This window comes from Gymnoscopelus braueri, assembly GCF_963280865.1.
Source record: "Gymnoscopelus braueri genome assembly, chromosome: 10".
Taxonomy (NCBI): Eukaryota; Metazoa; Chordata; class Actinopteri; order Myctophiformes; family Myctophidae; genus Gymnoscopelus; species Gymnoscopelus braueri.
Genome location: NC_137611.1, coordinates 25435354 through 25449898, shown reverse-complemented (window position 1 = coordinate 25449898; position 14545 = coordinate 25435354). Strand labels below are relative to the sequence as shown.

Genomic DNA, 14545 nt, shown 5'->3' with positions numbered 1-14545 from the left:
CCTCTCCCCAAACGCTAGCCTTTCCATTGCAGCCCCCTACCCACACACACACTCTCTATTTCTCTTTCTCTCTCTCTCTCTCTCTTTCTCTTTCTCCTTCTCCTCTATCTGTCTATTTTCTCTATTTGTTCTTTCCATTGTCCACTCAGGATTCAGGAGGCATTGCCTTTTAGTAGAAGTGGGTGTTTCTGGAGCTGTCATTGTATTTGGTTCTGCTACAAAAGACAGCTGAACAGGGAGTGTGAGAGAAGAGCTTTGGAAATAATAGAAGAAGAGCTTGAAATAAAAGGGTGGGTGGGGGCTGGACCAACAGGAACAGCTGACGACCACTGGAGGATGAATTGCAATGAAAGGGAAATTTACCAAACTCTGACAAGCATTTTATGATAGCGGTTTATGTAGACGACTGACGCCTCTCTGCGGGAGTAGAGGAGCAGCTGTGACAGACCAATGCTGGCGGTTGGTTTCTGCTATTCTGTTGCTGAGCAAAGTCTGTAACCTGAAGTTATTTTTCTTTTTGGGGGGGGGACAGTGTTGTGCAGCCATGAAGGGAGATTCAGAGGAAAGCATCGAGAGCATCAGGCCTTCCAACCTGCAGGCGTTTGCCAACATATCCACACTACATGGCATGAGCCACATATTCGCCTACGGGCACATGACATTCCGCCGGTTCCTCTGGTCACTCTCCTTCCTGGGCTCTCTGTGCTTGTTGCTGCTGGTGTGCATGGACAGGGTGTCATACTACTTTGAGTATCCTCACGTCACCAAGCTGGACGAGGTGGCAGCCCCAAACCTCACCTTTCCAGCAATTACCTTCTGCAACCTCAATGAGTTCCGCTTCTCCCAAATCACCAGGAATGACCTCTATCATGTCGGTGAGCTTCTGGCCCTCCTCAACAACAACTACCAAATAGCTAACCCACATCTGGCTGAGCCAGAGGTGCTGGCTGCTCTGAAGGATAAGGCCAACTTCCAGAACTTTAAGCCCAAATTGTTTAACATGACTGACTTCTACAACCGAACCGGTCATGACATAAGCGAAATGCTTCTGGCGTGCACCTTCAGAGGACAGGAATGCTATCCAGTGAACTTCACCACTGTAAGTACCTTGATGCTTCCATGCCTTTTATGCTATATGTTCACATGCTATACTTGTTACCACTCTAATTATGTTTTCCTTCCTGTGTTCAGATCAAATTATGTTTTATTCGTTTGTGGTTTATGCATTATAGATTATTTTAATCAGATACCTGTAGGCTAGTGCACTTATTGTTCTTATTCAGGCAAAGAAAATATTGCGGAGACCTCCAGTGCTCCAGTCCTCCTGTAGACCTCCAGTGCTTCCAGGACTCACAAAAGGCTACCACTGGAATTGGAGTCACATAAGGTTATTGCTGCAATCTGTGCTGAGTTGTTGTACACTGTAGTAGTGTATCCAAAGTTTGATGTTGTGTTGTATAGAACGTAAAACTTTATGTTTTTAAAAGTGTGTTAATACTGAATAGTTTCTAAGTTGTAAGTTGCCTTTCACTGTCAGATTTGTTATAAACTTAAATAGAGTTGTTGCTTCCTTTGACGATATTGCAAGAGTTGGTATTGAGCCTTGAGTGGACAGCATGTCAGTGACATGAATCTTTGCAGTTCCTGTATTAATAGCTCAGTGGTATCTCAAGACATGCTTGCTTTCAAAATGAAGGAAGGAAGTCAACATGTCAGAACTGCATCATTTGTCCACGAGGTGCCAATATGAGGCTTTAAGCAAAGCATACACAATAATGCATACCTTGACACACATGAGTGATGTTCTCAGGTTTTTGTGGTATCTTGTGGTTGGTTTCCACCTGTGCCCTTGATTAGGTCACTTCTGTATGATGGCTCTGTCCCATGTTCGTTTTAACCACAAGAAGCCTATGGGGGGTGACAATAGCAGATCTGCTATTTTCGTTAATGGGTATTTGGTGTAGAGAGAAAAAAGGATTGGGCCAAGGATAGATCCCTGGGAGACCCCGATCAATACTGTTTAAAGTGGTTAATTATTCATGGACAATTCTGTTATACATGTGATATGTGTGAGAATGTTTTAAGAAATCAGTAATCACACAGCAGTATGTTTGTTGTGCATATCAAGTGCCTTATCCAAACTGCTGACTCGTGTAAAGTCAGTCAGTTGGAGATAGAAGAGACTCTTTCATGGTGAGTTATCACTATCTTCCTCCACTGAACTCAACTACGTTTCTTTTTCTCGTTTTCTTCCTTTTCCCTTTTTTGTTTCCATAATGAATAGGCTACTCCAAATGATGGTGGAAATGTATCCCACAGCACATTAGTATAATCATTATGTGTTTAGGCAGTGTGAAATTAAAACATATGTCGAGGCAGTAAGTAAATTAAAATGGAAAGATGTAGGATAAAGATCTCACACCCTACACAGTAACTTGAGCATGCACTGCTCATTAAAGTTTGTGGATATTGGTCCCACTTGTGCCATAGTAATAATGGGTTGAAAAACAATTTGAGGCAAAGACCTCATCCCTCTATAAATGTTAATACTACTGTATCACACTCACCTGGCACATTGACCTAAAACTGTACATTGAAACCTGTGGCCGTTGCACAGAGAAGACAGGGAGTCAATTTGGACTGACTGTATGTAACTGTGAATAGATTCTACAACTAGACTGTGTGTGTCTAGTAAGTCATCTGCCTGCTGTTAAATCTTGTGAGTGAATGCCTAATGACCTGATGTTTTATTGCTAGCTAGTAGCTACTCCAACATTTCCCCCAAATCAAATGAACACACTTCCAAGTAGAAGCGCTGTTTGTTCTTGCAAACCACTTTAAGGTTTAAATCAAAGCCATGGCCAATTGAGATGAAGATGAAATACAAACATTTCATTTGTTCTTGTCTCTAGCTCTGAAATATCACTGACACCTCAGCCATGTGTTTCCTCTCATGTAGCCAATGTTATGCCTTCTTTCTGTCTTTATATGCACAACCTGAAGAGCTTAGACCCTTTGACAAACTTGAATTTGATCAGGCTGTGTCACTGTCATTATTTTATTAGGGTGATTTAGTGAGGCAGCTGCACTGGCAAAAGGCAAAAGCTCTCTTTAGATTGGAGTGCCCTTTTAATCAGTCAGCCTTGAGATTATTAGCACCACTCTAAATGTATACACTTTTAATTCTTACAATAATTATATATACAGTATATGCAAAATAGTATACATTTGAATATTCACTCTCTGTAAAACTCTGAGTCACTGTAGATTCTACAATGTAGAATTTTGTGTCGCAGAGCCATTATCATGAGCCTGGTTTTCACCACGTTAATTTCTGTATTTTGTCCAGCCACTTTGTGAAGTGCAATTTCCTTCCCACATAATTAAACCTGGAGGAATCCTATACAAATGGCCAGGCAGTGACTGGCTCCACAATCCTCAAAACTGATCAAATTCTGTATGGTTTTAGCTGTGGTCAAGGGTAGAATGCAAGTTTATGTAGCATTTAGCATATTTTATAAGAGGAAAACATCCATTTAGTCTACATATTTGCATCCACGTCATTGGCCTTGTGAAACAAATGATTAATTTCTAGCAAATTGTCTCGGTTGAAAATACTTTCCTGTTCCAGAAAGCTGATGGAAGTTGCTGCCGATAAGGCCATCACTACGGCCATGCTTTCTAATGCTTAGTTTAAGGCTATTTTCGGTGCGTGACACAGTTGTAGTGTAAGTATTAATCAGGCTTAAAACATTTTCATCTTGGTGGTCAAACACACTGTAACCATTCGCCTTGTCTTCCAAGACAGTTATATGATAGGAGCAGTTTGAGTGTGTACCCTCTGGTGACATAGTATGACGTTTTGATGGAGTAGGTGAAGCACTACTACACTGTGCCCTGTACTGCATTATAATTTACATTCACTAGTCAGAAATGCTTTCATGAGGGGTGGGCTGAGTGCCAGCATGCCATACTGATCCAGCAGTATGCAGTTCTGTATCTGTAGTAATTGTGAATACTTGGGACATGCCCACTTATGGAGCATCTTAATTCATAACCTTTGCAACATTCTTGAAACGGGGGAGAAAAAAATTATAATAACCCAGTTAATGAATATGTGAAAACACAAAATCATGTTTTATTTTGCTGATATTATCTGCTAAGCCATTAATTTTGTAAGTAAATCTGCTTTTCCAAAAAGAGAATCTGTAATCAAGAGTGTGCAGATATTTACATGGATATATCAGGAAATTATCATTATTCAAATGCTCCCAAAGAAGTGTAGAGAGGAAGATTTACAATGCAAAGGGACTGTGGGAATGATGAGCTTTGACCTTGAATAAATGAAGGAAGAATTCCATTAAGTCTTGAACATGATGCAGCTTAGAAAGCAAAACATGCAAAGCGTTTTTGTATTGTAATGGATGGGTGGATAAGGGAGGGTCACAATTTGCATTTCAAATGCCATTCAACAAATTGATTCGCAATCCTTCATCATAACAAGCCTTTCTTGGCATTGTGTACATAATTAATTGTTGTCTTCTTTAAACCTTGAAATTCCAAGCACTTAGATTTTCAAGGAGTGAGGCAAACAGTATGATATTACGTGCCGAAGCAGGTAACATTTTGCAGTGCGTTAAAACTTTGGATTTTTGCTGGAGATTAAGTATGTTTTTCTTGACCCTAATGAGATGTTCAAAATAACCACCAGAGAGAGTGCCATTCACTAAAGAGTGATCATCATTTTACTTGATTTAAAAACTAGGGGTGTTATCAATGCAGTGAGCTTTACAGCCCCTGGCAGTCCATGTCAGGGTAACCATTTTAATTTCATGATTTATCACCTTTATGTATATGCATTCACACACCTTTCAAAATAAGTGGATATAGATGATTTGTATGCATGACCTCCTTCCATGGACTTTTTTTTTTTAACAGTGAAGAGCGCTGGGCTGATGGCACCAATGCTCTGAAGAACTGCTTGTCTGATTAAATTAAGACCGGGTTTGAGAACAGATTTAGCGCAGAGATCTCCAGCATCAGCACATGGTTATCTGATAATTATCCTTGCACCTGGTTAGGTAAGACAGAGGCCATATTGTTTGGGACCAGGGTCAGGTTAAATAAATTGCCCAGAGTAGAGTAGGGAAAGGAGAGGTCATCTCAGGCAAGTCATTTATAAAATAACTGGGCTGTAAGTACAGTAAACTGGATGCAGATATAGAAGTAACATGGCTGCAAAAATAAAGGTTAAAACAACAATTTCGGTCATGATCTGTCAAATTTGTCATATTCCATCTTGATTGGCTAACATTGGCTTCCAAAGTTTGCGGGATTGGTTTTGAACAAAATGCCACAAATCATGAACGCGTGCGATTTCTGTGAAATTTTGCACACATTCCCACTAGGCTGAGGAAGAAATGCCACCCTTTTCACTGGCCTGTTATAGCGACACCAGTAGGTACATTTTTGAAAAACAAATTTTTGGAACAAAATGCCTCAAATCATGAACGCAGCATCTGATTGCAGTGAAAGGCCTAGGAAGAAATGGCACCCTTTTCACATTGGCCTATTATAGCGTCACCAAGAGGACACAATAACCTACCTGACCTGGCAGAGACCTGTGCTCCGAGGAGCACCTTTTCTAGTTTAATGTGAGTTGTTAACTTCTTTGAACACAGGTGTAGCCTACTAACGAGGTGGCAATCGCAAAGGGCCTGTTCTCCACTCAACACACCGCAGATGGGCTCCCCATCGCATGGGCCTTAGTGTGACCGCACTGTCTGCACTGTCTACCTACGCCACTGCTTTTGGTGGAAAGCAGCACTATGCAATTAAACTTTAGTTTAGTACACAGAGTCATTAACCGCACTGCTTCTGAGTAACCTGTTCAGAGACTGGCACACTTATCAAACTGTCTTCATTCATAAAGCACAACTCTTCATATAACACAAGTCATACATCAGATGAAACTCCAAGCGCTGAACATAAAGCGGCTCGGGCTGAAATCCAATTATGGAGATACTTGACGTCACAGTATCCATGACTGACGTCATAGATGACCATGGTTATTATAGTTTTTATTTAACACATAGTTAAAGGCTTAGTTTTAGTTTATTTTTTTATTAGTTTGTGTAAATTGTCTTTATTTATTTTATTGTTATAGGGGTTAGTCAGGGGCGAGATTCAACAAGCTCAGAAACATTGTGAAAATAGCAGATCTACAAGCTCACAACGGGTCACAACGCTGCTATTTTCTAACCCTATTTTTTTAACAACTGGGCTTAAAACTAAAAACTAAAAATATTCAAAGATTTAATGTTTTATTTTAGTACGTTTTCGGTAGTTTTGTAAGCACAAGAAAATAATACAGTTTCTTTCTGTTTTGTAAGTGCATTCTCTACTGGGGCACATAGCTGCATGATGCATGCAATCGATGCCACATAGAAGGCAACTTTCACCATTAACTCCTGTTTTACTCGCTCTTAGCTGGCTGGTGCTATAGGGAAGTGTGATGTGATGTGGGGGTGCAGACTAGCCTATTTAAACCCATTAAATCCGTGTTTTTAAAATAATAAAAAAGAAACTGTTTTGGACATGCAAGGTTTCCACCCGACAGTGACGACATATTACAGCCCGATTTAATAATAATAATAAATAGGATTTATAATGCGCATTTCTACTCAAAGTCGCTTTACAGAGCAGGATATGAACAACTTTATTATGAAGAACTAGTTAAAAGGAGGGGGGGGGTACTTGGATTTTACGTAGAGAAGGCGAGTCTGAAAAGGTGGGTTTTGAGTGTGGTTTTAAACGTGGTGAGGGTGGGGGCAGCTCTGATGTGAGCTGGGAGTGAGTTCCACAGTGAGGGGGTGGCCACAGAGAAGGCCCTGTCACCCCAGGTTTGCTTGTTTGTGTCCAGGAGGTTGGCATTGCCAGACCTGAGGGAGCGGGAGGGGACGTGGCGTTTGATGACTTCAGAGATGTAGCAGTGGGCCTGGTTGTTGAGGGCTTTGTGGGTAGTGATTAGTATTTTGAAGTAAATTCTGTGCTTGACTGGGAGCCAGTGGAGGTCACGGAGGACAGGAGTGATGTGGTCCCTGGATCGGGTTCTGGTAAGCAGGCGGGCGGACAAATTTTGTACGTACTGTTGTTTCTTGAGAACCTTGGTGGTGACGCCGTATAGTAGGCTATTGCAGTAGTCGAGTCTGGATGTAATGAAGGCATGAATGAGTGTCTCAGCAGCAGTGTGTGATAGGCTGGGACGAAGGCGGGCAATGTTTGCGAAGATGAAAGAAGGCAGTTTTAGTGAACTGGTTGACATGGGATTGGAAGGAGAGGGTGGGGTCCAGGATGACACCAAGGTTGCGGACTTGGGTGGAGGGGGTTGGGCGTTATTCACTAAGCTGGTCGTAAATAACGTGACTAAAGGAGGGTGTATTTTCTCTAAGCAAAAACCGACGTGCAATTCACAAGGGGTGTGTAAATCCCTCAAATGTGCGGATCACAGTTCCTCATTTTTGCCTGAAGGTCAGGCGCGTTCATTTGCATTGCTCTACGCCCCATTTAAGACCATAAAAGGCAACTGGAAACAGACAAAACTCTCAAAGGGACTGATCTACAAGCTTATAATGCGGCGCGACGCACCGCATGACAACTTGTAGATCAGCGGAAGCGAGTCCCTCACTAAATTAAACGTTTATAAATTAAATGGCAGCCTCACGTGTAATGATAAGAAGCTTGTTTACAAAGTTTTACTTCACGAACAAAGGCTAATAAAACTTGGAATGGACAATATATAAGCCCTTAGCTGAGGTAAAACGTTGATGCCGCCCGGAATATCCGATTTTTTAAAATCAGAGTGTAACCTGGTGTGGCAAGGACTTTCTCTTAAATAATAGATGTCCGACTACACCACCTTGAATATGTTCTATCAAGGAATAATGAATGAGTTTCTATAAATTGGGTTCCCCAAACAATGCACAAGTTTGCACAATGAGACATGAGACATGAATTTCCCCCAAATACATTGGTTTATTAGAACACAGAAGTTTAAACACATACTGGAATAAAATGTTATTTTCTTAACCAATTAAAAACACACCTTGCAGTCAACAGCTCATAAGAACCACAGCTTGCTACAGCCACAAGGTAATGAAACAATTATTTACAGGTAACCAGACCAGCAGGATAAACCAGTGGATATCAGAGGCTACAATATAAAGCTTACAAAACAGTCAGCTAGCCAGTGGACAACAACCCTTTTAGGGGGAAGCTAAGCTACAGAATAGGCTACACCACTATAACCGCTTAAACCTAGGAGCACAGCACACATACAGCAAACACAGCATACAAAAAGATGAAGGAGCGCCACTGTGGAAAGAGGTGCACGCATTCACACTAATTAACAAATCTGGGCTGTGGACTACAGTGAGACCTATTATGAACCCCTTCAGCAGGTCAGTATTGGGGGGAACAAACAAAAGACAAAACATGACTTAATACACTCAATAAATAGCTAAAATAATCAAATACTAAAATCAACCTAAACAAAGCAGCAGTGGCAAGATCTTAAATTGTCCGTATGTGCTCACACATTCCCTCCCACCACATGAAAGAAGTCAGCACACCACGGCCAGCAAGCACCAAGCAACTCATGTTTGGTAGCTGGCAGGGCATTTAAATAGTCACACTGATTGCCAATGAGGAAGTGGGCAGTGCAGCTGTCCCTACGGTGGCCCCTGAGGCTCAACTCTTAACATGCTACAAGAGCTTTATTGATTACTGAGGGGAATCTGTCCTTTGGACGAACCCTCCACTACATTGGAATTGGAAATGGAGTAAAGAGTCAACAGTGGAGTCCATGATATTATCACAAAGAGATGCAGTAGCCTACATTGACAATCTTCAATGGTAAGAAGGTGACTGACACGTTATTATAATGGCAGTGTTTGTGTATAATGGGTCGTTGGTCTGAGTTTGTTCCCCTCCACTTAAAAAATTCCATCTCAGCCCTTGAAACAAACAACACACCTTCTATCATGTATAAACATGACCCATGTGAGTCTGTGTAAAACGCATGACCGCGCACTGCGCAATGCACCAGCAGACGGGCACGGAGCTCACCAAAGCTTCATTCAATGCTAGTTCCTGCAAAGCCATACCCATTCAGACAAAAGAGTCAAAGATGGAGTGACCCAGAGAATCTTGGGTAATGAAGGCGAAGACGTTGGCTGCCATGTTATTTGTGTCCAAAGTGGCCACTGACACCCAAAAGTACATAGTGCGACGTTAATGACCCTTTGGAGCCATTTTGCAAGGCAATGGTAGGGGAAAAACTACATAGTGTTCAGCATCACTGCCAACGTTGCATTGTAGTTGATACTGTATGCATGTGAAAATTATATCAGCTAATCCCTTAGTCCTACCCACAAATATGTTTTTCACACTTTTGGATCATCTCTGTGGTCATAATGGAATGGACAATATATGCCAAAATCAGACGATGAAGGTCAGTTTGACACAACCCTCTGTGTTATTCGATGGTGCGTGTGCCTGTTTCTGGACTATTAGAGCTATGTGGAATTGCACAACATGTTCCTCTGGTACAAATATGTTCCCTAATACAGGTACAAAGATGTTCACATTGCCAATCTGTGCACCCAGCACCACAAACAGCTGCGCGATGCACGTGTGACAGAGTGGTTCACTACCTCAGCCTGATGGCCTGAAAATCTAATATCTCCCCCGAGCGATCGATAGGGATATCCCTTTGGCTAAGTGGTTAAGATGTTGGCTTTCCAAGCGGGAGACCCGGGTTCGAATCCCGGGTGTTACAATGGTGCCTTGACCCGGATTGGGTTTCCCTGTGGGAGTGATAACAATTGGCAGAAGGAATTAATAATCAGACTTTGAAGATTACAGAGAGAGAGTATGAATGACGGACATCCCTTCAGAATTATGTGTCATATCAGACCAGCCCGGTATCATGCATTATCGTGCACGTTACAAAGCGTTTTAACCGTCCTACTGGCGCATTCCCAGTGGGTGCTCGAGCTCCCGAGCACCCACAGGATCGGCGCCTGTATTCTCTTCAATAAACTCTGCTTTAAGTTAAGACAAATGTTTTCCTCTTCCTATGCGTTGGCTTTCACTCCTAGGCACCTGTTCTAAGTAGGTATGCAAAAGGACTTCCTTTTTCTATGTCAAAAGTCCCTATACTAAAAGTCCAATCTCAATTACTTTCTGTCAAACAAAAACAAAATGCGTGATTACATCAGTAAGCCCCTTAACAATAATTATGATTTCATTCACCTGTATGATTCCCATAGCCCCATGTTCCTCCACACGCAACTGATTATAATTATGGAGACAATACGGGGCTGCTACTCTGTTCTGATTCCAATTCAAGATGACAGCCGGACGGTGCATTACAAATGTTCTCATTTTAGACTTAAAACAGTAGACAAAAATACGTGTATGAAAACAACATTTGAGAAATGGGCAATGTGACAATCATGCTTCGGCAGTGGCTCTCTCTCTCACTCTCTCTCTCTCTACCTCGTGGTGCGTGAGTGCTGACACAAGGCAGTGTTGTTGCATTTAGATCCCATATCCCCAGGGGACGGAACGGTCGGCTGAGACACAACCAACCTCCTTTTTTACTATGAAATTTCACAATAAAGGTTGCAAAAATGACGTTCTAGCTGGACTTTAAAAGCACGCCAAGCTCATTACATTTACCTAGTCTAAAGACAAAAGCCTTTCACCGACGCCAAGTGACGTCAAGTGAAAAGTGAAACACTTTCATGCCAGTACATGATGGGGCGTGTACACTAGGTAGTCACAACAATCGAGCTTCGTGAGGCGGGTGTATGTTGAGATCCATTACGGAGTCTGGTCCATGTATGCTACATCTGGACAATGAATTGAAGTATTCATATTATTCAAGTCAAGTTTGTCCCAGTAATGATGACAACATAGCCTACTACACTAAGGTGTGGTATGTTGTCACTCGATTTGATCTGCGTCTTCATAATATCACCTGTCTACCCTGGTTGTGCTAATATCTCACAATCCCATGCCCCATACAGAAGGACATGCTTTGCTCATACGAAACATACCTTTGGGCCTTGATTGTGCTTTTGTCTTACAATGTCTTATGCCATTGAGAGGGCGCTGTCACATCGCACTAAAACGAGCATAGTACAGGTGGAACATTGCTTAAGGCATTGCCCACGTTGCGCCACTTGCTTAATGTATACAATATATTTATATAAGAAGTTCTTGTCGGCAAGCGACATACTACAGTTTAAATCAGTTTAAATTACCGTAGGCTTTAGTCTTGTTTAGTCTTTAGTGTGAAAAGCTGAGGGTGTAGCCCATGCCTAAAACCACATGTGTAAATTGAAAATTGTCCTTCACTTGATTGATGCACTGCAGCTATTCAACAAGAGGTTGATTATCATAATCTGATAGTGTAGATGTAAAGCCCTATACTTAAATACTGGCAGGTGATGCAGGCTCCGCCGGGCCACACTTTTGGTGCTTTCTCACGCAATGTTTTAAAATCAGTATTCATCACCACATTTAACTAGAGCTCAGTCTTTAAGATTGGAATCGGCTTTCATCTCGTCATGTGCCTGTCAGCAGGCACCAAGGGGGTGAAGCATGTCTGTGGCTGTGAGGAGGCTAACACTCCACAGCTTGTGGATCTAGGTAGGCAGCATTGGTGATTTGATGTTTAAAAGGCAATTTAAATCCTCCACTGTGCATCCGGTTTGGCTGAGCGTCCTCAATTGGCCGTGTTCGAGGGAGGGCAGCCAGGCAGGGAGGGCAATCTTTGTTTCTGCACCAGCGACTGCCACTGTATGGGCTGGGGTGGCGCCTGTGAGCAGGGGGTGTTGAATGGTATGGTGTAGGGTTTAGGCGCTTCATCCTCCCGGTGGGGGCTTCTTACTGGCAGGTGAACCAGTGGGGGGGAGCAGTGACAATACTACACAGAAATGGGTGGGGAAATTGTGAGAAAAGTGTGTGTGGGAAAGATAAAACATTCATGCATCCTCACAACCTCACGTTATACTACACATGCTCGCACCCCTACTGATATCAATATGCATACACAAGAGCACACACAGACGCGCACGCACGCACGCATGCATGCGCGCACGCACGCACGCACTATGTAAACTGCAATGTCTTCAAAATTCCTCCACAGCAAAAAGCTTAGTTATCGGTGTTATTCAGTGGTTTTGGATGGGCTGGCTTTGTGGAGAGAAATTATTCATAATAACTGCTAGAAACAACTAATCCTTTAACAGTTGGCCAATGGCCACAGGGTTAATGGATGTTGGGAGACTGAGAGTGTGTTTTTGGTAGGGAGTTCATGCACATAAAAAACGTTTGGAGTTAATGTAAGCACTTAGATTAAACATTCAGCTTCATATACTTTCCATACCTTTAGAGTAGACAAAGAAATATTAAGCCTGATCGCCTTGTGTATTCCAAATAAAACTGCAATTAGGCCTATAGCTAGTGGGGATGCAGTAAACGGCATTACAACGAGCATCACAATGAAATCTTTTTTAAGATCCTTACATTAGCTTCACCCTCATCATTGGGTCAATGAAACAATGTAATGTCAATTATCATGAATACATTGTACATTGGGTTGGGTCACAATAACGAGCATGGATTTATATTTCTGGGTAACTGCTGTAACAAAAATAAATCGATAAATAAACTAGAAAAGTGCGCTCTTTGGAGTGCAGGTCTCTGCCAGGCCAATCGGAATGGAATATGAAACATCTGACACAAAAATCTTGATCACATGACTCCAAAGACCGAAATCGATACCGATTTGTGTGAGTTTTGGATAACATTTGTAGGGGTAGTAGCAAAAGGTGTGTTTTGAAGAAAATGCTAAATGGCAGAAAATCTAGTTTGGCACAGATGGCCACATTAAAAGATAACCATTTAAGAGCAGGGATGGAGATAGACATTTACAACAAGACCCCCAGGGGAAAACAGAACCCTTAGGGAAAGCAGAGCCTACTGGTAGTGCTGTGGTGGTGGGACTGGGAGCAAACAAAGCACATGTTCAGAGACGCTGATAACAAGAGGACGTACAATAAATGAAGTGAGCTTAAATAGACCGCCAATTTGATCAGCTGCTTGTCACATACATTGGTGTCGTCTTTGACCTCCATATGTATAGTATGTATATAGTGTTATTCCCCTTTTTTACTAAGCTTGCCATTTCTGGAACTATTAGATGTGGTATGTGTTTTTTGTATTGTGGTATCAGATGTCTTTGATAAGCTGAGGACGAGGAGGTTTAACTTAAGTTCACAGCTTCATAGCATAAAACAGCACAAATGGAATAGGATGTTACTTTTACAAGACAAACACCATGTCTTTGGTGTTGTTTTGGCATGGAGTGTTTTCTACCCTCTGGTTTCACATGAGTGCACTTTTCCATTAAACTGTATAAACACAACTAGAGAGAACATTAATATATCTGTCTGTAAATCGATTTGGTCTCCTACATGTTCAGAATGTTCATTAAATCCAACCAAATTTGGCCCAGGGAACTTGATGACTCATTTACCGTACTTAAAAGCTGACATTTCTCAGTTCCCTAGATCGTTCAATGCACCACTAATCACAGAATTGTGCTAGAAGTCATTTCACCTGTCATTGCCTTGATTGCAGTGCGTCTTGTATCGGCATAAATGGAGTTGCAGTGCTAAAGTAAATAACATTCATGAGCTGTGGTGTAAGGTTTGTCTTTAGCCAAGGCTTGGGCTGGATTGCTGATATGGAGGCCAAATCATAGACACGCCCTATTGTATGTGCCCTATTTTTGACAAAAGTTCATATACGGTAGCTCCATTTCATTTAAAGTCATACTGTGTAACTTTTTCAATTAAACAGAAGTTATTTTTGATATAATCTTTCACTGGTATATTTTTTCACAATAACCATTCCACATAAATGACTAAACATGAGATGCTGATGTCTGAATTTTCAACTGATGACTTCATACCAGAAGTGACATGAGGACAATTTGACCTTTCAGCGATGATGTTTTGGATTATACTGTACAGTATCATACTACACGATAAGCAAATGTTTATGTGCATGAACTCAGATAACTGCCGATAACTAAAGAACAGAATATTGCGGTTACAATATTTGTTTTGTTGTTGAAAGAATCACCTCGTCTTTACCCCAGACATCTGATGTTTACATCTTTTTTGAAAAAATAATTCTGTGTGTCACGAAAGATTAGTAAAAACGTTGGCAGTGTGCGGATGAATGAATGAATGAATTCCCAGCAGTGAATGTGTTAAATTCCAATCCCATCCCAGCCGGTCCTCTCTTAAGACAATTTTAATATAGGATATGTATGTACTGTATGTATGCATGTACGTATGTATACCCTGCTTGACCCTAAAGCTTTCTGTCTATTCAGAGTGACAGAGAAAATCATGTATAAGCAGTAGATATCCCTTGCATAAGATATACAGTATGTTCTATGAGA

The 14545-nt window shown here is 41.6% G+C and overlaps 1 protein-coding gene across 1 annotated transcript in view; it reads left to right on the top strand.

Annotated features, from left to right (window-relative positions):
• Window positions 1-544: 544 nt before the first annotated feature.
• The window catches only part of asic1c (acid-sensing (proton-gated) ion channel 1c), a gene marked incomplete at its 5' end in the record, with an annotated part of 113180 nt that continues 99179 nt past the window's right edge, over window positions 545-14545 (top strand). Inside the window, one exon of the mRNA XM_080439279.1 lies at window positions 545-1099. Coding sequence (XP_080295405.1) covers window positions 545-1099 — 555 coding nt within the window. The remainder of the gene's footprint in view (window positions 1100-14545) is intronic.